The following is a 25,162-nucleotide window of genomic DNA, read 5'->3' as shown; positions in this document are numbered from 1 at the left end:
CAGAAGTGTGTGGCTCAGCCACAATGCTGCATCTCAGCTGGGCAGATGGGACCCTGATGCATTCAGGCAGCACTTGCCCTGTGACAGCACCACCAGGGGCAGAAGCCACAGAGTCCCTTCCCTGCCCCTGCCCAGGAGCCCTGCTGGGGTGCATGCTGGCCAAGAGCAGCAGCCCGGGCTCCTCAAACTAAGCAGCTCCTCGGGGCCTGTGGATGGGCAGCCAGGGCCTGGGATGGCTGTTGTACACCCCTGTGAGACCCTGGTGGATGGGGCTCTTGGATGGGCAGGTGGCAGGTGGGGCCAGTCTGAGAATGGGAGAGGGCCATGGAGGGGTGGCACGTCGTGGTCTGCCCCAGGCTGCCCCCTGCCCTGCACACCTCCCTGGGAGATCTCCCCTGCCCCACGTCTTTGCTTCTGATCCACATCTGGCTCCAGAGACATTGTTCCCTGTTTACCCACTGGACACCTCCCCTGTCCAGCCCAAAGTCTCCTCCAGCTCATGAGTCCCAAACAGAACTCCATGTCCCTCCTCAGGCCTGTTCTTCCTGCTCCTGTGCCCCAGCTCCATGTCCAGCTAGCATCCACTGCTGTCCTTGGCTGTCCCTCCCCCATGGCTCACATCCATCCCTCACTGCCATCCTTCCTCCTAAATCTATCACCGCCACCACCAGTTCCCTAGCCCACACAAGACCCATGGGAGGTGCTCAATGGTGTTTGTAGACTGGATGGATGGATGGATGGATGAAAGATGGATGGACAGAAAGTGGGAGGGAAGGAGGGAGGGAAGGATGGATGGGGGATGAATGGAGGGATGAAGGAAGGGATGAATGAATGGATGGATGGGAAACAGATGGAAGGATGGATGGAGGATGGATGGATGAATGGGGGTGAGTGGAGGGGTAGATGGATGGATGGATGGGGTATGAATAAAGGGATAGAGGGATGGATGGATAGATGGGGGTGAACAGAGAGATGGAAGGATGGATGGGGATGGATGGATGGATAGATGAATGGGGGATGGATGGGTGGAGGGAGGGAGGGATGGATGGGGATGGATAGATGGTAGAAGGAGGGGCAGACGGCATATGGAGGGATGAATGGACAGATGGATAAAAATGACAGAACTTCTGCAGCTTGGGGGCTTTGCAACTAGGGTCGTTGTACCTGCCAGTGTTTGTCCTGGGCAATGCCTGGACCCTGTGTTTCACAGGGGCTGGGCTGAACAGGCCAATTCCAGGACGAGTCCAGTGCTAAGGCCTCTGGAGGTGCTCTGTTCCGGGAGACCAGGCAGCCAAGTGTCTGAACACAAGAGGACCCAGAACTGCCCACACCACCACCTCTACGATCCCCCCGCCTCAGGGGAGGCTAAAGCAAGCAGAGGGACACCGACCGCTGCCACACGGGAGGCTTCAGTCTCCAAGTCCGTGTAGGCCTCAGCATTCTGCAAGACGACACCACGCTGCCCCCACGCGTCCCAGGCAACACCCAGAGACGCAGAAGGAAGAAGCGGCGTGCGGACTTCTCTTTTTACAAAGACTTTATTGTCTGACATGCTTGACAAAAAAAATTACAGCCACAATCAAGTTATGCCAAAATGATTGAGGATCACGCCGTCATATTCATACCTCGAGGACTTTTAATGAATTTTCTCTTAAAGTAACAGCTGCCGTCATAACTTTTCTTTTCCACATAAAAATACACCATATTCTGAAGATACCTTAGGAAAAAAATGTTTTTGAGTTTGAAGTTCTTGGTCCACATAGAAACTGAGTGGAGCTGGCACTGAAAGGGCCTGGTTTTCTCCACCGTGCACACGTCCTGCGCCTGAGGCATCGGAGAGACCTCGTAAACATCCCCGGCTACAGGAGCCCCTCCAGTCAAACGGGATTCCCGGAGCCCTGCACCCCACAGCGCTCAGCCTCAGTCAACCCGACAGAGTGCTGCTGCCACGCTTCCAGAGACAGCAGCCCCACCCCTCAAGGAGCCCGGCTCAGCGTGGGCAGAAAAGGAATCCCAGTCTCCCAGGATGCCGGAATGCTGCGCCCAGGGTTCAGGACTCCTCAGAGCTCAGACCAGTTTTGAACAGGACCCTTAAAAATAAAAATACAATAAGAAGAGCCTTGAACCATGCATTGCTTTGTAGGGACCGTGAGGCCAGAGACCGAGGGTCAGATCCTGCCTCTGCTGCTTTTGTGCTGTGAGCCCCCAGGCAAGTCACCACACCCCTCTGGCCTCAGTCGCTCATCTCTAAAACGGGGACAAAGTACCTACCTTGAAGGACCATCTGAGGATGAAATGAGACTACAAAGGGCTCACTGCAGGCTGGTTCCCAGCACTGGGACCTGGGTGAGGGAGTGACGCCCTCCTCTCAGATGTACAACGTAAAGGGGGTGCAAAAAACATCACCAATCGTGACAAATGATAGGACTTTGATGCAATGTTAAAAATCAAAATAAATGCAAAAAAAAGTCCATGATGAACAAAATATTAAATAAGGACAGAATCCGACCCTGCACTTGCCCGTTTCTGCCTGACTGCCTGCCCCTAATCCAGGCCCTACGTGTTCCCGCTTCTGCCCTGCCCCCCCACCCCACCAGTCCTAATTCAAAGAAGAAAAAGAAGCTGTCCAAGGTGGAGCTGCTGGAGCCTGGGGCCCGCTTTGTTCCTGTGCCACCCTCCCGGTCACAGGAGGATAGATGGGGGATGGACGTATGGGGGGATGGATGATGAATGGGGGTGGAGGGATGGATGGATAGATGGATGGATGGATGAAGGGATGAGGGGATGGAGGCATGGAGGGATGAAGGGATGGATGAATGAGGGATGGATGGATAGATGGGGGGTGAAAACAGCTTCCCCTTCACAGAGCTGGCTGGTCCAAGGACAACAAGGATTTTTAGGCTCCCTCGGCTGCAGGCGTATGCCAGACAGAATCCTAACGGTGCAAGGGAAACCACACCAAGGAAAAGAACCTGACTGTGGGGCAGAAAGGAGAAACAGAGGACCTACTTCGTTAAACTAAGAGGGGCGCGTGCGTGCGTGTGTGTCAGTGCGTGCCTGGAGATGGGTTCACACCACAGCAGGCAAGGCTGCTGCAGCCTAAGCCTGCAGACCCTCCCTCTAGGCTACTGAGTTCTGCAGAGCAGCATGGTCCCCATGGGGCCAAGGGTCGTTCCCCCATGACTGGGAACCCTGTCGCTGGTCCTGGGCACACACACCAGCAGCTCATTCCGTAGAACCAGCCCTCATGATCCAGGCTCCGGGTGAATGCCTAGGACACTCAGGCCATCGTTCAAGTCAACAGAAATGCCTACAGGAAGAAAAAGGGGGAACAATGCCAGGTAAACGGCAGTGGGCCCGGCCAGGTGCGGTCTGAATTCCTGAGATGTCCCTAAATGCTCCTTGGAGGGCCTCCGCCGTGGGCCTGTCTCCTCTCTCACTTGGGAGGAGAGCAAGGACTGCCTGCGTGCAGCCCACAAGTCTTCCCACCACCTCTAACCCGGGGCGTGCCACCACACAGATCCGTGGTCAGAGGGAGATTTTGCGTAATTTCCAAAACCCATTCAAGAGCAGCAGCTTCCCAAACCAGGAGGGCGTCCAAGTGAGAAGAATGAAGATTCAGTCATTTCCCAAACATGACAGGGCCATGAGCTTAGCAGGTTCTCCAACAAGGTACACACAGGATGTACACGCAGAAAAAGTAATGAGCACAGAACCCCTGATGGGGATGCGCACGGTCCCAACTCCAGGTGACAGAGGGCTGAAGAGTCGTTCCAAGACCCTGACCTGCCTGCTAGGCCAGTCCCTGCACCCAGACAGGTCGTCCAGGTGACTCAGCATAGAAGGAACAGTGGCCGGGCAAGGCCTATGGAGCTGACGTGGGGCAGCGGGAAGCAGTCAGGAGTTCCGGGGTGTGGGGAGGTCGATGACTATGGGCGGGTTCACGGGCTGGTAGTTCACAGTGCATACGGACGCGTTCACATAGGTGGTCGTCCCATCTGCCATGACACCATACCCTGGAAAGTAAGCACACGCCCGTCAGGCCAGCAGCCAGAGCAGTGAGGATGGTCAGGTGGGTGTGGCAGTCACAGGGCACTTGGCCCCTATGGGCTGAATGTGTTTGGGGCAAGCTACTAAACTCTCAAGGTCAGTCTCTTCATCTGTAAAATGGAGATGATAATGATACATGCCACTTCCAAGCTTACTGTGAGGATTAAACGAGACAATTATCTATGTACTGGGCTCGGCCCCATGCCTGAAACATGAGAAGCACACAGTGAGTCATCATCATCGACATCATCTTCACCACCATCGTGCCACCATCATCACTATCAGCATCAGCATCGCCACCACCCTTATCGTCATCACCACCATTATCACCACCCCCGCTACCATCATCACTAACATGATCAACATGATTGTCACCAACACCCTTATCATCATCGTCACCATTATCACCACCACCAACATCATCATCAGTATCATGATCAACCTGATTGTCACCAACACCCTTATCATCGTCACCATTGTCACCACCACCGTTACCATCATCATCATCACTAGTGCCATCATCACTATCACCATGAACATCATCGTCATCACTAATCATCACCATTATCACCACCACCACTGCCATCACCAACATCATCAAAAATGCCATCATCATCACTACCGGCCATCAACATCATCATTACCACCCTTATCATCACCACCACCACCATCGTCTTCATAATGCCATCACCACAATCACCACCACCATCAACATCATCACCACCAATGCCATCATCGTCGCTACCACCATCAACATCATCACCACCAATGCCATCATCGTCGCTACCACCATCAACATCAACGCCCTTAAAATTACCATTTGTCACCACCACCACCATTATTTACCACCACCACCATCACCAAGAATGTTATCACCAACGCCACCATGATGATCATCATCATTATCACCACCATACCACCATCATCACTATCATCATCATCACTGTCATCAATGATGTCACCATGACCATCACCACCATCAACACCACTGTCATTATCATCACCCTCATTATTGTATCAGCACCATCATCATCATCACAATCACCATCATGCGTTTATCATGATCATCATCACCCTTGTCACCACTACCACCATCATCAGTATCATCATCATCATTGACACTGTCACCATCACCATCATCACTACCAACACTGCTGTGATCATGGCCGTCATCTGTCATTACCACCACCACCACCACCACCACTATCACACCATCCTCATCACCATCATCACTACCAACACTGCTGTGATCATGGTTGTCATCTATCATTATCACCACCATCACCACCACCACCACTATCACACCATCCTCATCACCATCATCACTATCAACACTGCTGTGATCATGGCCACTATCTATCATTATCATCTATCATTATCACTATCATCTGTCATTACCACCACCACCACCACCACCACTATCACACCATCCTCATCACCATCATCACTACCAACACTGCTGTGATCATGGCCGTCATCTGTCATTACCACCATCATCACCACCACTACTATCACACCATCCTCATCACCATCATCACCACCATCATCACTGTCAGGCACTTTCTCTGCCTCCATCATACCCTCTTCCCACCACCTCATTTGTTAGAATCCCCTTCATTCTTTAGCTCAGGTCATCTCTAAGACAGAAGGAACATTTTCCCTTCCCCGTGTGGTGGTGGGGGAGGAAGGGAGTCATCAGTGGGTGGGTGACGACCTAGTCTCTGGAGTCCCATTTTGCCTGTCCAAGTGTGCAGGAGTGTGGTTTCAGTCACAGGCAACTTTGGATCTGATGGAGCTGCATGCCCATAGTAGAGCCACAGAAAATGACGGTCTTTATTATTGCACAGCATGTGAGTTGCCCACCTCTCCCAGGACCTCTCAGATCCTGCTTCGATGACTCATCTGCTTCCCAGGGCTCCTACAGGAACTACTCCTGGGCCAGGTGGGGTCTGATCACTGCTGCCCCTTGTCAATGAACTACAGAGGCCCTCAGGGAACAAATGATTTGAGGCTTGCTTGCTTTTGAGCTGGAAAATGATCTGATGTGGACCAGACAAGGTGGAGGCCTAGGGTCCCTGGTCCAACCAGACAGAGGTTCAGGAAGCTAGGAGATGCCTCTGAGGGAAACCACATCAGTCCAGATATCCCACAGAAGCCAATATGCTTCCTGGCAGGGATGTGACAGAGGCACTTGGGCAGGTGGGATAAATATCCAAATGAAGCAAAACAGAGGCATCTGTGCCAAACTGGTGAAATGAGGCTGAGGTCAGGATGGCTGAGGTCTACTAGGGAACACCTGCACGGAGCAACAGGCCAGGGTGTGGCCGTGTGGATAACAGAACTGGAGCTGGCATCACTCTCACCTCCACACTTATTAAGCACCTACTGAATGCCAGGCCCCGGGGATAGAAGCAACAAGACAGGGCCACCGGTTTTAAGGGATTCATAGTGTGCCCACCAAATATAATGCATCCTCCATGTTGTGGCCCAAATGCCCCCTCCTCTGAAAACCCCCTGCCCATCTCCCGATGGCTTCCCAGGCTGGAGGCACAGCAGACGTGCAGGGCTCCCTGGAAGCAAAATTTACCCCCTAAGTCACGCAGGATTTTGTGATCTTCCTGTTATTAAACATTTAACAATAGCTCATTGACAGCCAGGGTGTGTACGGCAGCTAGCAGTTACAAAATGAACAGTAGGAGTGGGCTATTTATTTTCCTTCTGGCTGAAGGGAGGGGAGATTCCTCTGAAGGGTCCATTAGGAGCCACCAACCTGTAAGGTCCCCTTCCCCACCACGTGCTGACCTTCGTGGATGTGGCCAAAGACGTGTAGCCGCGGCTGGACGCGCCTCTGCACCGTGTTGAGCAGCTCCACGCAGCCCACCCGCTGCATCTTCTTGGGGACCCAGTCCAGGAAGCCTGGTATCGGGGAGACAATAGTAGGCCATGATGAGGTCTGTCCCAGCCCCTCACCGCCCCCTGCCCTGCAGCAGCTTCTGCAGCCTGGAAGAGGCGTGGGGCTCCCAGACTCCAGCTTTGCACCACTCTCCCGGAGCAAGCTCTCGGGATCCCTGCCCTGCCTCAGCCTTCAGGGACCACACCCTCCTCCTCCATAGGGCTGCACTGACAGCCTCCTTGAAAGAGCTTAGCACAGGCCAGGCACTTGGAGTGCGGTGCTCAGTAACTGCTAGCGCCCCCAGACCATCTGTGCCTCACGTGGCCTTGACGGCGGCATCCGCCCACTGCAGAGGTCAGCAAACGGAGGCCAGAGAGGGATGGGTGAGTCCCATGGTCAGGCACCCCCGCGGTCAGTGGCAGAGCGGGGCGACCTGACACACAGCCCAGGAGTGAGATTTCCATGTCGGAAACTTCCTCAACAGCACAGACTCATGAGCAGAAACTTCCTCCCTGCTGCAGCATCGCTCCCGTGGCTGTGCCTGCGCCTGCCCCCGCTGCCAGCCTCCTGGAGCCGCCCAGATGGCGGCTGCTTATTATCCTTACATGGCTACACAAACGGAGAATAATTGATTACTCCGAGCAAACAATTAGGGTTCATTACAGCCCCTCTCTGTTTGGGTGGGCAAAACGGGTTTCTGCAACTGCCAGGAAGGGGACAGGGGAAGCTTCCACGCAAAGGCCCAGGCGAGCTGCAACAGGCCTAAAGGGAAGAGCCAGAGACAGACAAAGATGAGGGAGGAGCAGGAGGCGGAGGAGGAGGGGAAAGCAGAGAAGAGAGGCAGGGGAATGGGTGGGGCACGGGCCTGGGGCAGACACCGCAGTGAAGTCCCAGGCTCTGCTGCCTACTGGCTGTGTGACCTTGGACAAGTCACTTAACCTCTCTGTGCCTCTATTTCATCCAACAGAGCGCTGGGCTGGGCACTGGGATCCCACCGTGCATGAGGCCGGACCCTTTGTCAGTTCTGGAGTGTGTGTTGCGGGGAGGGTCTCCGGCACCTCGGCGCCCTGGCGCGCACAGTCTGGAGACGACGCAAGGGCAGCACCAGCTGGAGCGCCTGGCACGCGGGCAGCCCCGAGACAGGAGCCGGGCCATGTGTGAAGGGGCCCCGGTGGGGCGTCCAGAGAGCAGGAAGCCAAAAGACATGTTTGGAGAGATGGGTGGATGGAAAGGAGGGAGGGAGAGAAAGAAGCAAGAGGGAGGAGGGGAGGAAAGAAGGAAGGGGGAGAAGGAAAAAGGAGGAAAAAAGGAGTTAAGGAAAGGAGGGAGAAGGGGAGCGCGGGAAAGAAAAGAGAGGGAAGAGAACAAGGCACCTCTGCCGCTGAGCTCAGTCAGTGACCAATGACACTGAACGTTGCTGGGAACCTCCCAGGGCTCAGGCGGCTTCCGGTGGGGGTGACACAAATCCAGCCACAAGCTCGTTGTGCACCTAAATCATGCCGGGGCCACCTGTGAGGCTGAGGCCGACAAAACCTTCCGTTCCTGGACTTTGGGAGGAGGCAGGGGCGCGGGGCACTGGCTAGGCAGGGGGCACACAGTGGTGTCAGGAGTTTCTTCCTGAACTGGTATGTGAGCCAATGACACTCAAGCCGTCCTACGCCTCACTCTACAGCCTCCCCCATGGCCTCTGCCTGGGACAGCCTTCCGTTCGCCTTCTCTACCTCCCCAGACCCAATTCTGGGGTCACAGCTTGTGTAAGCCCCGCAGGCAGCGTAACAGCAGTCATCTCTCCTGACTCCTCAAGCTTCCTTCACCCCTGAATGTGTCCCACTGGGCTTGGCTGTTCCTGCAGCCTGGGGGCCCCCCTAACCCAGGCACACACTGCAAGGGTTAACTCCTGGACCAGTGTCGCCCAGACAAGGGGCTGGCCCCAAGCACTGAGGGAGTGATGGTGGGTTTCCAGAGGCAGCAGTGGGAGCAAGATGCTGATGTGGGCTGAACTGCTGGGAGACTGAACTTCATTCAGAGGACTAAGGGAGTCACAGAGGGTACAGACTGCTCCCTAACCAAGACCTGGACCCATCAGTGCCAGATGTTCCCCCTAGAGGTGTGTCATGGCACATATAAGAATACAGAGAACTCCCTCCTGCTGATGGGAAGCGAGTGGACTGGAAGGGGCAAGACTTTCACCTCCACCACCTCCATCACTACCACTACCTCCCATCACCACCATCACCACCTCCGTCACCACCTCCACCACCACCTCCATCACTACCACTACCTCCCATCACCACCATCACCACCTCCATCACCACCTCCCACCACTACCACCTCCATCACCACCACCACCACCACCACCTCCATCACCACTACCATCTCCCACCACCACCACCTCCACATCTGCCACTACCTCCATCACCACCACAACCTCCACCTCCCGCCATCACCTCCACCACCACCTCCACCTCCATCACCACTACCATCTCCCACCACCACCACCTCCACATCTGCCACCACCTCCATCACCACCACAACCTCCACCATCCATCATCACCTCCACCACCACCTCCATCACCACCATGCCATCTATCTCCACCTCCTACCACCATCTCCATCACGACCACCTCCATCACCACCTCCCACCACTACCACCTCCATCACCACCACCACCACCTCCACATCTGCCACCACCTCCATCACCACCACAACCTCCACCTCCCGCCATCACCTCCACCACCACCTCCACCTCCATCACCACTACCGTCTCCCACCACCACCACCTCCACATCTGCCACCACCTCCATCACCACCACAACCTCCACCTCCCACCATCACCTCCACCACCTCCATCACCACCACCACCACCTACACCACTGCCACCACCTCTACCAACACCTCCACCTCACTTCCATCACCACCACTACCACCACCACCTCCGACCACCACCCCATCTCCATCACCACCACCACCTCTACCTCCCACCATCACCTCCACCACCACCTCCACCTCCATCACCACTACCATCTCCCACCACCACCACCTCCACATCTGCCACCACCTCCATCACCACCACAACCTCCACCATCCATCATCACCTCCACCACCACCTCCACCTCCATCACCACCACCACCTCCATCACCACCATGCCATCTATCTCCACCTCCTACCACCGTCTCCATCACGACCACCTCCATCACCACCTCCCACCACTACCACCTCCATCACCACCACCACCACCTCCACATCTGCCACCACCTCCATCACCACCACAACCTCCACCTCCCACCATCACCTCCACCACCACCTCCACCTCCACCACCACATCACCACCACTACATCCTCCACCACTGCCACCACCTCTACCAACACCTCCACCTCACTTCCATCACCACCACCACCACCAACTCCACCACCACCTTCGACCACCACCCCGTCTCCATCACCACCACCTCTACCTCCCACCATCACCTCCACCACCACCTCCACCTCCATCACCACCACTACCTCCATCACCACCATGCCATCTATCTCCACCTCCTACCACCGTCTCCATCACGACCACCTCCATCACCACCATCTTCACTTCTACCACCACGTCCATCACCACCACCACCAAGTCCACCACCACTACCACTACCTCCATCACCACCAACACCACCTCCATATCCACCACTACCACCCCCATCACCACCACCTCCATCACCACTACCACTACTTCCATCACCACCACCACCAACTCCATCACCACCACCCACCTCCACCTCCCACCATCACCTCCACCTCCCACCACCACCTCCATCATCACCACCTCCACCATCACCAGCATTGCCAGCACCACCTCCACCTCCCACCACCACCTCCATCACCACCATCACCACCACCTCCACCATGACTATGGGAGAGAGAGAGAAGCCATTGTCCTGGCCGGAGACAGGGTCAGCAGTATGGAGAGGAGGAATGGGAGACAGTTTGGAGGTGGAATGGGAGGGATGTGATGGCCAGGGTGTGGGAATGAGAAACAAAGGGAACTGAGGAAGCCCCAGATGGGACAGTGGGGGTGGGGGAGGTGGCATGCAGGTGAGGGATGGCCTCAGTGTGGATTGGGTGGTGGGCTGGGGGCAGAGAGGAGAGATGGGAGGTGGTCCACAGGCCCCAGAGATGTTGGGCTGGATAGGGGTGAGGGAGCGGAGACCCTGGGTTTCTGAGGCGTGAGGGTTGCCTGGAAGAAGCCCTGTGTAGGGGCCTGGTGATTTTCAGCACCTGGGACTCAGGTCAACAGAGGCACGAGCTAAAGCCACAGGGAGGGTTTTCTGGCCTCTCATTCTGTTGTGAGGAGCCCACAATGTAACAAGTCAAGCCCCCAGCACTCAGTGGGCACTCAGGAAATAAGAGAGACCATGGGGCGACGTGTCCCCAGTGCCCCAGCAAGTGGTACTCGGAACCCCTCCAAAGTTTCCCTAGACAGGCCGGGTCCAGCCAGCACCCTGCCGCAGAGCCCACCCCGCCGGCCCAGGTGGATGAGCTGGGGGGCTGGGCCAGCAGAGCCTTACCCAGTGGCGGTCCGTGGGTTATCAGGATGTCTACGCCTTCGGGAATGAGGTTCCATTTCTCCAGCAGGGCCTGGCCTCGTGGGAGGTTGAAGCCCCAGCCGTAGAACCAGGGCTGCCTGGAGAAGAAGAGCAGGTGATTGAGGGCAGGTGGGCAAGGGTGTGGGGCGGTCACAGGGAAGGGGGAGCTCCCCACAGGCCAGGCGGCCCTCAGGACCAGCTCACTACCTGGAGACTCAGGGAAGACCCAGGTGGGTTGTGTGGACCCCCAATCAAAAGAGAGCAGATCCCAGGTGTGGGCTGCTCATTCTTGCTTATACTGGAAGCTCTGCCCAGGGAGTCCAGGTAGGGTTGAACCCATCCCCATTTGGGAGGGTGGAGCCAGGTTGACCTAGACCATTAAACCCAATCCCAGCCTGGTAACCTGCTCCCCAACCAAGACCTGGACCCATCAGTGCCAGATGTTCCCCCTAGTCAGTTCAATGAACCCATCACCTAGATTCTTCCAATTGCAAGGAGTCTCAGATTCTTTCAAGGAGAAGAAAAGTGGATACTGTCATCCCTGTGTATAAACAGTGAGCTTCTAGCCTTGGGAGCTGTGGCAGCTGTTAAGCTATCCCAAGAAACAGCTGGATCAAACTGAACCAGACACCCACCTACCTCAGCACCTCCCAATTATATGGGCCATAACAAAGCCATTTGAACTGGGTTTTCAGTTATTTGCAACAAAAGCACCAGAATCATCCCTTAGGTTTCACCCATACATGATTCCACAAGAACAGCCCCTTTATGTTGACGAAGTGACCAGCATCACCACTTCCACCACCACCTCCGTCACCACCACCAACACCACCTTTATCACCACCTCCATCACTACCACCTCCACCTCCATCACCACCATCACCACCACCACCACCTCCATCACCACCATCACCACCACCACCACCTCCATCACCACGACCATTATCATTATCATCACCTCCATCACCACCATCACCACCACCACCTCCTCTATCACTATCACCACCATCATCTCCAACACCATCACCATCATCACCACTACCATTATCAACATCAACATCACCATCATCCATCAACATTATCAATATCACCACCATCACCTCCTGTACCAGCACCACCATCATGATTGCTATCACCATGATTATCATGGACTCCTCCTGAGATCACCCACGGAACCTGAATGAAAAACCTTTGGCTTACAGCAGGGTCTTTCAAATTGCATTTTGATGAATGGCAACAGCATTAAAAAGAAGAAGAAGAGAAAACCTCAGCTCCCCAAGATTCAAGAGTCCATCAAGCCAGGGAAGGGATACTTCAGTTAAATACATTTCTATTTAAATAGCCACCCACATCCACGTGGACTGAGTCACAGAGTAAAATGCTTTCCTGCCGCGGTTCCTGGTGAAGAACAGCCGACAGCGCCTTACTGGCAGCTCCCAAGGCTGCCCCAGTTCTCACGGGCTGAGTTCACAGCTGGAACTTCCTGATGCCGTGGTCCTGCACACGTTCAGAGCCCCACTGGCTGAACCAGGCAGGCAGGGAGAGTGGGTAGGGTGCTACTGGGAAGGACTCAGCAGCGTGGATCCCACTTAGGGTCCTCCCAGGAGCCCCAGCCCCATCAGCCAACATAAAAAGAAGCAACACATTTCTGGTGCTGCCTTCCAAACACAGCCTCCATTTTTCAAAAATCTTATCAAATATTTACAAGGCAGGAGGAAGCCTCATCAGTACGGAGAGACCACATCTGTTGGTTCCCGAGAGCCACGGCAGGGGGTGGTTATTTGCAGGAAACACTAGGAAACCTATCAGAGAACCTACAGACCCCCAGGAGCCTGCCCCTGGTAGCCGCTGCCTGTCCCGCCTTCCCCTCACCCAACACCAAGGAGCCTTTCTGTAGGGGTGACAGTTTCCTGCCAGCTTCTTGGAAACACATGACTTCAAATCTTGGGGAGCCAGAATCCACCCTATTCCCCCACCCCAATGCCCAGAGAGGTTGCTCCTCTTCCCAGGGTCACACAGGGAGACCCAGGCAGAGCTGGGTGAAGAACCACATCTCAACAGGGCAGCAGGTCTGGAATTGTTCTTGTTGTCACCCCTGCCCCTTTCTCCCTCTCCATCACACCCCCTCCCATCTGGGGGGCCATGAAACATCTCCAAATGCATAGAAGGGCCAGCCTTGCCTACAGGATCTGGGGAATGGGGGCAGCTGACACCACAGCATTAGATCCAGGGGGCCAGAGGGCTGCCTTGTGCTCCTCTACTGGGTAGTAAGAGCACTGCAGTAGGCATTGGACACCCTAGTTCTGCCCCTGGCTGATCACTGCCCCTCTTCTGGCCTCGGTTTCCTCCTGTGTAAAGATGGGGTTAATGACGCCTCTGTCCTCAGTCCTCTTGCTCTCCTCTGTGTCCCACTGCCTGACTCAGGGGAAGAGAGGAGGGAGGAGGAGAGGGCTTAGGAGGATTACACTGCACCACCACCACTGTGAAAATGCCTTCTAAGTACCCGGGAGCTCCATCAATAGGAAGAGGTGATGTTCCAGCTTTTATTAGAATGTAGGGGGACAGGGGCCAGGCGCGGTGGCTCACTCCTGTAATCTCAGCACTTTAGGAGGCTGAGGCGGGTGGATCACCTGAGGTCAGGAGTTCAAGACCAGCCTTGCCAACGTGGTGATACTCCATCTCTACTAAAAATACAAAAATTAGCTGGGTGTGGTGGCACACACTTCTAATCCCTACTCAGGAGGCTGAGGCAGGAAAACCACCTGAACCCAGGAGGCAGAGGTTGCAGTGAGTCGAGATCGCACCACTTCACTCCAGCCTAGGAGACACAGCAAGACTCCGTCTCAAAAAAAAAAAAAAAAAAGAATGTTGGGGGACAGGAAGAGTCAAATCATACACAAGACATCCAGAAGAGACATTTTCCAGGACGACTGCTGGCTGGGGAGCACCGTCCCCAGTTTGGGAGACGGGGGCTTCTCAAAGGCAGGCAAGAACAGGTGGGTGGGCAAGCCAGAGGCAGACTGAATAGACCTCACTCCCAGAGGCCTCTGAGCCGCCCACGAGGCCTGGACAGCCTCCGGCGCTCCTGTACGACGTTCATGGAAACCACCATCAGGCTCTGCCCTGGGCAGAGGAGACATAAGGAGCAGTCCCTCCTGGAGGCAAAGTGTGCGGAGGTCCTCTCCGCGTGCTGTGTGTGGGGATGAGATGGCCCTCTCCTTGTCCAGTGAGACCTGGCAGGTGGGATCAACCACTGTGACCGGCAGGCCCGAGCCCCGTGGGGCCCCTGGTGTGTCAGAGGTCAGGGCAGACGAGGGCTCCAGGGGCCCAGTCAGCCCCCATCCAGCCCACCCCTCGCTGCCCACACTGTCACTGCAGTCTGAGACTCACGAATGCCCGTGACGCGATGCGGAGATCCCCCAAGACCCCCTGTACTGGTTGCCAATGCAGCCCAGTGCCTGGACCCATCCTCACCACCCTGGGGGTCCAGGAGCCCCAGTGCCAGCCCTACTGTCCAGGGCACATCACAGACCCCGAGGAGGGCGGACGGATGCGAATTCCCACTAAGCCATGGGAGGCAGCTTTATGTCCTGAATTTCTGTCTTTCTGTTCTAAAGTAACCATTGGAATAATTTTCTTACAGAATGATAGTTGCCATGACAACCAGAGCAAATTTTCCTTTTCTGAAACAGATGTCTCATTTAGTTGAAAATTAGAATGTGAACAAACCCATGGGAAAAATTAATTCAAACTTTAACAGAGCGCTGAATACAATGTAATCTCTCAGAGGTTAACCCCTTAACAGCTTTTCTGTGCTCTTATGGTAACCTCCGAGTCCCGTCTAATTAAGCCCGCTTAGCCAATATAAATGACCTCCTCGTGGCCAATCATTAAACAGCCTCCCGCTGAAGCACGAATTCCAGGTTCCTCAACAGCAAACAGGGAAGGGGGAGACGCTCGACTGTAGGAAATGGCAGGAGCCGAGCCCGCCCTGCTCGGATTCTCTGCCTCCCCAGGTAAGGTGCACAGCCCCTGGGCAGGCAGGGTCCCCATGGGTCACGGCAGCACCCTGGAGTACAACCATCCCTGCTGCACCCCATTTCCTGGGGTGTTGGGGCCCTCGGCGGGCCTGGGTAGGGCTAAGCCCACTGGCACACCCAGGCCAGGACGTGACGCCGAGAGCCACGTGTGGGCCGCCCTCAACGGGACACTGAGCGGACACCCAAACAGATGCATTGCCCAAGGCCTCTCCAGGAACAGCCAGACTCATCCTCACACCCCCAGAGAGGCAGCTGCCACCGTGGCCTCCACTCTACAGATGCAGAAACCAATGTGGGGAGAGGTACCCAAGTGACACCGCCAGGGCTTGAACCCCGAATGCTAGTTCCAGGGCCTGTACTCTTTATGTCCATCCCAGCATGATGAAAATGTGACCAGGAATCACCCTCGACCCCCACCCCGCCCACAGCAAATCCCCTTTACCAGTCACCATCACATCTAGTAGCTCAGTTAATCCTGAGGGTAAAACTGTTGGGAGGACCCCCCCCATCTTAGAGACAAGGAAACGGAAGCACAGAGAAGTCAGGCAGTGTGTCCAAGGACACACAGGAAGCCAGAGGGGCGTGGGATAGGGCTCCGGGCTCCTGCATCCTGTGCCCAAGCTGGTGACTGACACACGGACAGTTCCTGGGGTGCCAGGCCACAGGCTCTTCCTGCCTGCTCCTCTGAGCTCCCTAGCCCCTTGCCAGGTCCCCTCCGAGCCTGACTGCACAGAGGGGAAGAGGCCTGCACCCCTGGCTCCTGGGACCCTGCCTCGCACATGTCCCTGCATGTGACTCCTCCATTCCAGCGCCTCCCAGGGCTCCCTGCTGCCTCCAGGACAAGCCCAGCCCTCAGCCTGGCACAAGGGGCTTTAGGATCTGCCCCGCCCCTTTCCAGACCATTCTGCTCAGGCTCCCCATGGAGCTCACTGCCCAGGTCAACCTTAACCACTCACTGCCTGTTTCCTAAACACATGCCGGCCTCTCCGTACCTGAGATCCATCCATCCTTGAATCCCTCCTGCCCAGGCAGGTTTCAGGGAGGGGTTGCTCAAGACGGGTGTGAATGAATGAACAAGCAGGTGCTCTACCCGGCAGCAGGTGGGAGGAGCTACACACTAGCCCTCTTCACTCTGCACCCTCCTGGCAGGAGCCCCACCTCAGAGCCCCCGACAGTCAGGAAGCCCCAAGACCTATATCAGCAACGAAAACAGTCACGAGAACTCTCCGAGACCTCTGCCATCTGCTGAGTGTCCCGTTCTCTCTCCCTCTCCCATGAACCTGCACCAGGGACTTACGTGTCCATTTTACAGAAGAAGCCTCAGAAGCGAACCCAGACCCAGGATGCCCACACCCCTCTGCTGCATCTGGACCCACAGGAAGGCTTGCCTCCCCTGGGGGCCCCCTCCCTGCCTCCCCAGGGCCCCCATTTCCCAGGGTGTGGGCTGAGTGCTGGCAACCCTGCTGTCTGCTAGGGCAGCCACCACCGTGGAAGCCCTGTGGAGGAAGAAGGGCCTCTTACAGTGGACCTGCCAGCAGCCAGGTATCCCTATACTTCCTCCTCTTGACGATCCTCGACAGCTTTGCTGTCTCTCCTCTACAGGAGCTGCAGCTCCGAGCACGGGAGTGACAAGTTCCAGCCCCGTGGCTGGTGCAGCCGCCCCTGAGATTCAGAGGCGCCTGTCCAGGTCCAGGTCCACTCCCCTTTCCCCAAGACCAAGCACTCTCTGTCCTGATCCCTCCCGTTTGTTCTTCCCACCTCAATGCCTCCCCTCCCCAAAGAGGCCAGGCTTTCCAGGGAACCAGCCACAGCCACAGCCAGTATTTGCCTCTGGTGAGGACAACATCTGTCGTTGGCCCCAAGACCCTCCCCAGACACTCACAGCACCCCAGTGAGGCTGTATTCCCACTCTGCAGCAGGGGAAACTGAGGCTCAGAGATGTCAGAGACGTGCCTGGTTCCCAAGTGAGATCATGCCTGCATCGAGACCAGGCTGGCGTGCTGAGTCCTCACCCCACAGGTAGTGTCTGTCTCCTGAGGATGTCCAACCGTCCATCCTTCCTCTGTCACCTGCCCAGCCCTGGTGAGAGGCGTTTGCCCCGTCCCCTCCCTCTGCATCTCCTAGGCTGGTGGGCCGAGGCAAAGGCTAGGGGAGATGGACAGCAGGGTCCAGCTCCACTGCCCTTGGGGTCTGATGGCTGCCCGAGAAGGGGCAGGGCTGCACGGAGCTGGCGATGCGTCCCCAAAGCCCGTCAATCACACACCTGGCCGGGGCACACAACCGCGTACAGCAAGTCAGCAGCAAGATAAGTGGAACCGAAGAACTGGGTCCTTTGTCATTCCTAATTAATTTTCCCACCCTTCCCATGCACAGAATCATCCATCTTTTGTTTCGCTGGGACTCTGCGGCGGGAAGGAGGCAGATGATTCGTTTCAAACATTAATCTCATGTGGAGTAGCGTGCACACGCGTGTCGAGGGGCCTTCTAGAAAGGAAAACAGCCACGTGAAATCAATTTTGCCTGGACAAATGAACAGAAGACGAAAACAGGAAGGGGGCAAAAGAGAAACCGTGCCGGAGTCCGTGCGTGAGTGTGAGTGTGCGTGTGTGAATATGGATGATGTGTGTATCCATGTGTATGTGTGTGACTGTGTATTTGTGACTGTATAAATATGTGTGAATATGTGTGAGTGTATACATGTGAATATATACATACAGGTGAATGCAAAGGAGTGTGAATGTATATGTGTGCAAGTGTGAATGTATGAATGTGTATGTGTCTATGAATATGCATGTGAATGTACATGTGTGAACGCATGTGTGTGAATGTATATGAGCGTACGAGCATATATGAATGTGTATGTGTATATGTATCTGTGCATGTGAGCATGTTTATGTTAATGTTGTATATGAATGTTTCTGTGTGTGTACGTGAATGTGTGTGCGTGCGTGTGTGTGAATGTGCACGTGAGTGTGGATGGTATGGGAGTCTGTGTGTGTGTGAATGTGCATGTGAGTGTGTACGGCATAGGAATGTGTGTGCGTGTGTGTGAGTGTGTGCCTGTGTGTTTGTAGCGGCAGCACCACAAGCCACCAGAGACTGAAGAATTGTTTTGCCTCTATCGGAATTCAGTTGATGCTGCACTCAGGCTCAGAATTCTAAGAAGCCGGCGCAGGAAGGAGAAGGAAGTGGGTGGCCGTGGGATCACTCGCGGTGGACACTGCTGGCTGCCTTGGAGACCCTTGCCCACAGCACGTGCCAGCTGGCTCCCAAGCTCCTCAGCAGCCATCACTGAATGCCCCATTTCCCTGAGAGGCTCAGGCAGGGCTCACACCTGCCCTAAGCGACAGGCTCTGCAGCCACCCGTGAGCAGACGGGGCAATTCCTAACTCAATCTGGGCTCGAAGCAGGGGATGACCAGGTAACACCTTGCAGGTTGCCCGATGCCCCAGCTACGTAGCTCTGAGTGCCTCATCCTGTTTCACCATCCAGGGCCCTGCGAGGGGAGAGGGAGAGTCCTCTTTACAGATTCAGGACCCGGTGCTCCAGAGGAATGCATCACAGAAGGGGACAGGGATCCAGGAGCCCAAAGCCCTGCAGGAACTGCCAGAGGTGGGGCCCAGGGGAAGCCAGGCAGCAGCTGTCAGAGCAAGCTGCCCACTGGACGGCCAAGGCCAGGAGCTGCCCAAGTCTATATGCCCGGGCCGGACCTGGGGCTGCCTCTTCCTAGGGCTGAGATCTTGGGCCAGGTGCTAGACCTACTCAAGCCCTACCTGACCCATCCGTAAGATGGGAATGAAGATCATCCTGCCTTGCCTGTTGCTAGGCAGATTACATGGGACAATACGCCAGGCAGTTGGCCGAATATAGGTCTCGCGTATGAAGCGGGGGTTGGGGGGTTGCCTCACCTGCCAGAACAAACTGGGGAAGGCCAGCCTTGTGCTGGAACCACCCAGAAATACAAGGCGACATGCAAGAGGCACTGCTCCAGATGCATGGGGACTGCTGGCCCCTGGACCCAGAAGGCGTGGTCCTAAAGACCATGAGGCCCCAAGAGGGGAAGAAACTTGCCCTCTGTCCTCAGTGCGCTGGGCGCCAGAGGGCTTCAGGAAAAGAGAGAACAGAGGCCAGGCACGGTGACTCACGCCTGTAATCCCAGCACTTTGGGAAGCCGAGACGGGCGGATCATAAGGTCAGGAGATCAAGACCATCCTGGCCAACAGGGTGAAACCCTCTCTACTAAAAATACAAAAATTAGCTGGGTGTGGTGGCGCATGCCTGTGATCCCAGCTACTCGGGAGGCTGAGGCATAAGAATTGCTTGAACCCAGAAGGCAGAGGTTGCAGCGAGCCAGCATCAAGCCACTGCACTCCAGCCTGGTGACAGAGTGAGACTGTCTCAAAAAAAAAAAAAGAACAGAACACAAAAGACTCCACTGACCACAGGAAGCCCCAAGCCAAGAAACTCACACAAAGTGGCCCCTGCTGGGTGCACCACAGACTGAGGCAGACACAATCCCCTAGGGATCACCCCCAAACTGGGCTACACCCCCTAAATCAGCCACATCCCAAACCAGGCTGCCCAGGACTCCCCCAGATTGCACCTCGCTGGGCAAGAGCCTGACATCTAAAATAACAACACACCCCCAACACCTCAGAGGGAATTATTGGAGACTAAAACATAAAGGTTTTATAAAAGATTTAAAAGAGTTCTTAAGAGAAAGGGCAAAGGACTCCAGGTCAGAAACCTGGCACTAAGTGCCAGGCGCACCTGTGCCTCACCCAGAGACAGGAGGAGGCACCAGGGTCTGGCATGCAGCAGAGAAGCTGGCAGTTTAAACCGGCCCCCTGGGGGGCTTCCCAGGAAGGGTGGCATCAGGGTACCACCAGGCATCAGGCTTCAAGGGTGGCTGCCTTAAAGCCTGGGTGGAGCATGCCATGAGGCAGAGACGAGACGAGAGAACCAGCCTCACCACTGTCACCCATCAGCAGCGACAGCCCGGGGAGTAGGGGCAACCAGGGCCGGCCAGGATTGTGCCACCCTGCCCTCCACTCCCAGGACTCCACCCCATTCTAGTGAGAGGCAAGGAGGAAGCTATCCGGCCAGATCATCCTGTCTCGTTTTTTCTCTAAAAGATACATTTATAAAGTTAGAAAGAAGCATTCTAGGCCGGGCACGGTGGATCATCCCTGTAATCGCAGGACTTTGGGAGGCTGAGGCAGGCTGATCACGAGGTCAGGAGTTCGAGGCCAGCCTGACCAACATGGTGAAACCCCCCATCCCTACTAAAAATACAAATATTACCCAGGCGTGGTGGCACATGCCTGTAATCCCAGCTACTCAGGAGACTGAAGCAGGAGAATCGCTTGAACCCAGGAGGTAGGAGTTGCAGTGATCCAAGATCACACCACTACACTCCCGCCTGGGTGACAGAGTGAGACTCCATCAAAAAAAGAAAAGAAAAGAAGCATTCTAGCAGCTCACTGTGCATTCCGGTGGGGCCACCATCCTCCCCGCCATGCAGGCCCAGCTTGTTCAGATCACCTAGAACCTCATACAAGCCATTTCCCGGCTTGGGTCTCAGGCCCCTCAGCAATAAAATGGGGACAAGAGTTGAGGCTTCCCTGACTGTTTCAGAGGACAGGGCCTCCAGGACAGCATAAGACAGGGACTGTCACTACAATCACATCAACCCCCGGCCCCAAGCTCCTTCGGGGCACAGATATCAAGTTCCAGGGTGCTCAGTCTGGCCCCATCCACCCCGCAGGCCCGCTGAGTGCACAAAGGGAAGGGAAGGAATGGACGTCAAAGGCCAGTGCCAGAACCCAGTCCAGTGTCATCCCAGGGGCCAGCTGGCTGCAGCTTTGTCCTGTGGCTGTGGGCAGTAAAGAAACCACCCATATTGCCCCCGTCCCTGAGCCTGGGAGGTCACAAACATTGAACAGCAGGCGTGCGAATGCCCACCATGTGCCAAGCAGGGCACACACAGGACCTCCTTCAATCCTGGGGACAGCTCTGCCAGGGGACTATCCCTCTCGGCATTTCACAGAAAGTCAAGAGTCTGACCCAAGGCTAAACAGCTGGGAGCCACGCACCAGGACATTTATTCCAGAATGGCCTGGAGCAACCCTGGCTGTTTGAAGAGGGCTGCCGCCCAAGGCCACTGGCTCGAGAGAGGTGCAGGGCACCCCGACACCCCAGCCTGGCCTGGAGGTCCAACCCTGACAGGAGGCAGTCAAACCCCTGAGCCGAGAATCAGGATCCGAGCCCAGACGCCCAGCAACGGGCCCGGCAGCCACTTCTCAAAGTTTAATGTCTCAGCAGGTTTGGATCCCTTCCTTCAAAATACCAGAAGTAATTAGACCAGATGGACTAGCTGCGTGCCAATTTCACTCTCTCCCTCACTCTTTTTTTTAAATCAAGGCCGTTTTCAGTTAAATGAGAACAAAAAATGCATCCAAAACCCATAAATGAATACGGTATGTATACGGGATTTTTTTTAACACTTAGGATTTTGTACCAGCTGAGTTCCTCCTCTTCTCCTGCAGTTGGTTCCCGCCCCCTTCCGCTAAGCTGCTCTCAGCAAAGCCCGATGCCGTCTGCACCTGAGGGACCACAAACGGCCTCCCTGAGCCCTGGACCATCACGGTGCACAGGGAGGGGGCAGCACACACACGCCACCCTAATGAGACTTTCATCCCTTCCTGCTGGGCAGACTGAAAGGCTTGGTAAGTGCAGGGCAGCAGTGGTGATGGCTCTGCCCCAGTATTGGTGATGCCGTGATGGAGCCCCTGCTGGGGATGACAGGGCCCAGGATCCAGGGGACACGGAAAGGGGCATCTGGCCTTCAGCTTGAAGGTGAAGGGGATGGTGTCAAGGGGGTGACATGGCAAGCCAGGAGGGGGCCCAGTCAGGCCTTGCTTTAGAGAGAGCAGGGAGCTGGTGACAGGCCTGGGAGGAGAGGTTCAAGCACAGGAGAATAAACCAGGCCTGGTTTTTAACTGAGTCCCCACAGCTTGCCATCCATCTGTCTGGTCACTCATCCATTTGTTCATTCATCCAACAGATACTTGTTATGAGGAACCAGACTCTGTACTAGGCACTGGAGTTAGGTCCATGAGAAAGAGAGATCTGGATCCCTGCCCCCATGAAGACTCAAATGCTCTAGTAGAAAAAAGAGATGATAAACCAACAACCAGAGTAATAAAGACAGGGTGGTCCTACACTGAATGGTCCAATGGAGCAGGAAAGAGAAGCCAGACACAGACCCTATGTGTCAGATAAGGGTGGTAGGAGTAAAGAGGATACGCTTTCTACACATGGTGCTGGGCCAGGAGGGTGTCCAAGTGGAAAAACCCCCGAACAAGATCCCTACCTCACACCATCAACACATCCATTTCCAGTGGATTCAACACCTGAATATAAGAGGCAAAACAACAAAAGTTCTGGAAGACAATACAGAAACCAGGCCGGGCATGGTGGCTCATGCCTGTAATCCCAGCACTCTGGGAGGCTAAGGTGGGTGGATCACTTGAAGTCAGGAGTTCAAGACCAGCCTGGCCAACATGGTGAAACCCCAACTGTACAAAAATTAGCTGGGCATGATGGCAGGTGCCTGTAATCCCAGCTACTCAGGAGGCTGAGGTGGAAGAATCACTTGAACCCAGCAGGCGGAGATTGCAGTGAGCCAAGATCGCGTCATTGCACTCTAGCCTGGGCAACAAAGCAAGACTCCATCTCAAGCAAAAAAAAAAAAAAGAAACAAATCCTCATGATTTCGGAGGACAGAAGATGAAGATCTCTGCAATAAGGTACCAAAAGCATTTATCACAAAGAAGAACATGAAGATATTTGACCACACCAAAATTTAAAACTTCTGTTCACTCCAACACTCTGCTAAGAGGGAGAAAAGGCAGGTCACAGAGGGGGAAAGCTATTCATAACATCACAACTGAGAAAAGGCTCGTACCCACATTCAGAATACATGAAGCATCTCCATGAACAAGTAAGAAAAAGACAACCCAATTATTGTTTTTAATGGACAAAAGACTTGAGTACTTCCCAAAAGAGGAAATCTAAGTGGCCAATCAACGTGGAAGAAGATTCTTGGCCTCACTGAGCATTAGGAAAATGCAAATGAAAACCACCCAGAGACACTGCACCAGCACACAGCCATGAGAATCAACCCACTGCAAGGACTGAAATGGGAACGGGTGAGCAAGCACTGAGTAGGGGATCTGGCTTATGCAAAGGCTGGGTAAGCACAGGATGCGGACGGTCACAGGCCCCTGCCCCCAATGGTTATAGGCCCTTGCCAAACCTGAGCTCCTGGGAGGCAGGCCTGATCCATTTCAGGGTCTCCCAAGCCCAGCACAGAGCCAGGCACATGACAAACCACAGTGGGCTTCAGGGTGTGCAGCTCCACAGACAAGGAAGTCACAGTCATTACAATCTGACCCACTGAGGACTGCTTGAGCCCAGGAGTTTGAAATCAGTCTGAGCAACATCACGAGATCCCATCTCTACAAATAATGTTAAAAACCAGCCGGGAGTGGTGGTACATACCTGTGGTCCCAGCTGCTTGGGAGTCTGAGATGGGAGGATCACTTGAGCCCGTGCAGTCCAGGCTGCAGTGAGCTGTGACTCCAGCTTGGGCGACAGAGCAAGAGCCCATCTCCGGGGAAAAAGAAAATCTCCCAAGCAGAGTATCTCTTAGTGGTAACAGGAGAAAAGCCAGTTGCCATAACCATATGTTTGCTTTTCGCTTCCACTTCCTAGCTTGCTACGTAAAGCCCTCAATATCAAGGCTAGCCTCCAAGTCTAGCAGAGAGAGGACCTCCCGGGAATGGGTCAATGTATCCCTCTGCTTACCGGGGAACTGCCAGCCACAGGCAGTGGAAGTGTAGCCCTGTAAGGGGGAAGGGGCTGGTAGGACACTAGGCCCACCCACAGCAGACCCCTGCTTGCAAGCCCCTTGCGATGGGCAGCTCACTACTTGATAAGGCCACACCACCTCTCCCCTGGGCTCCTGTCTACGGGGAGTCGTCCCGCACTGGTGAGACTGCCTCCTGTCTCTTCCTTCTGTCCCCTGCTCTGCCCTCTACCTCCTAGAGCCACATGGTGAACATGTCTGCCCTTCATCCTGGTCGGCCTTGCCCACATGTCCAGCTGCAGTAGCTGTTAGGTCACTCGTTGCTAGTGTTTATTCCATCCCTGCTTCCTGCCTGCTGGTCTAACTGTGCTTCTAAAGCTGGAGGGGATGCCTCCTGTGGTAGCCAATAAGTGAAGGGCAGAGGGGAAAGAAAAGGAAAATCCGGAACATCTGAACTTCACAATGATCACAAGCAACTGTGTCACCTGCACCTCCCGAATAAGCCACCATGTGCCCAGGCGGCTGGTGCCAGGGGAGCAGGGGTCCCAGCCTGAACCTCAACAGACAGTTGGCGAGGGGGCACACGACCCCCACATATACCCCATTCGACGCCAGACAGGATCGGCAGCCAGGCCGGGGGTTCTTCAGCCGTGAATACTTTTTTAGGGGCTGGTTAATGACTCTCCCAATTGTGTTGCTTCTAGTATCACCTGGGAATACCAGCAATGGAGCATCCCT

The 25,162-nt window shown here is 55.1% G+C and overlaps 1 protein-coding gene across 1 annotated transcript in view; it reads right to left on the bottom strand.

Moving 5' to 3' along the window:
• Positions 1-3,800: 3,800 nt before the first annotated feature.
• Positions 3,801-25,162, bottom strand: part of MPPED1 (metallophosphoesterase domain containing 1) — a 67,287-nt gene continuing 45,925 nt past the window's right edge. Inside the window, exons 4-6 of the mRNA XM_021668669.2 lie at positions 11,495-11,610; positions 6,853-6,966; positions 3,801-4,016 (exon numbers count right to left, since the gene is read on the bottom strand). Coding sequence (XP_021524344.2) covers positions 3,898-4,016; positions 6,853-6,966; positions 11,495-11,610 — 349 coding nt within the window. The 3' untranslated portion in view covers positions 3,801-3,897. The remainder of the gene's footprint in view (positions 4,017-6,852; positions 6,967-11,494; positions 11,611-25,162) is intronic.

The sequence above is a fragment of the Aotus nancymaae genome, unplaced genomic scaffold, assembly GCF_030222135.1.
Source record: "Aotus nancymaae isolate 86718 unplaced genomic scaffold, 86718_ANA_hifiasm-v0.15.2.pri h1tg000076l, whole genome shotgun sequence".
Lineage (NCBI taxonomy): Eukaryota > Metazoa > Chordata > Mammalia > Primates > Aotidae > Aotus > Aotus nancymaae.
This window is presented reverse-complemented; position numbering and strand designations above follow the sequence as displayed.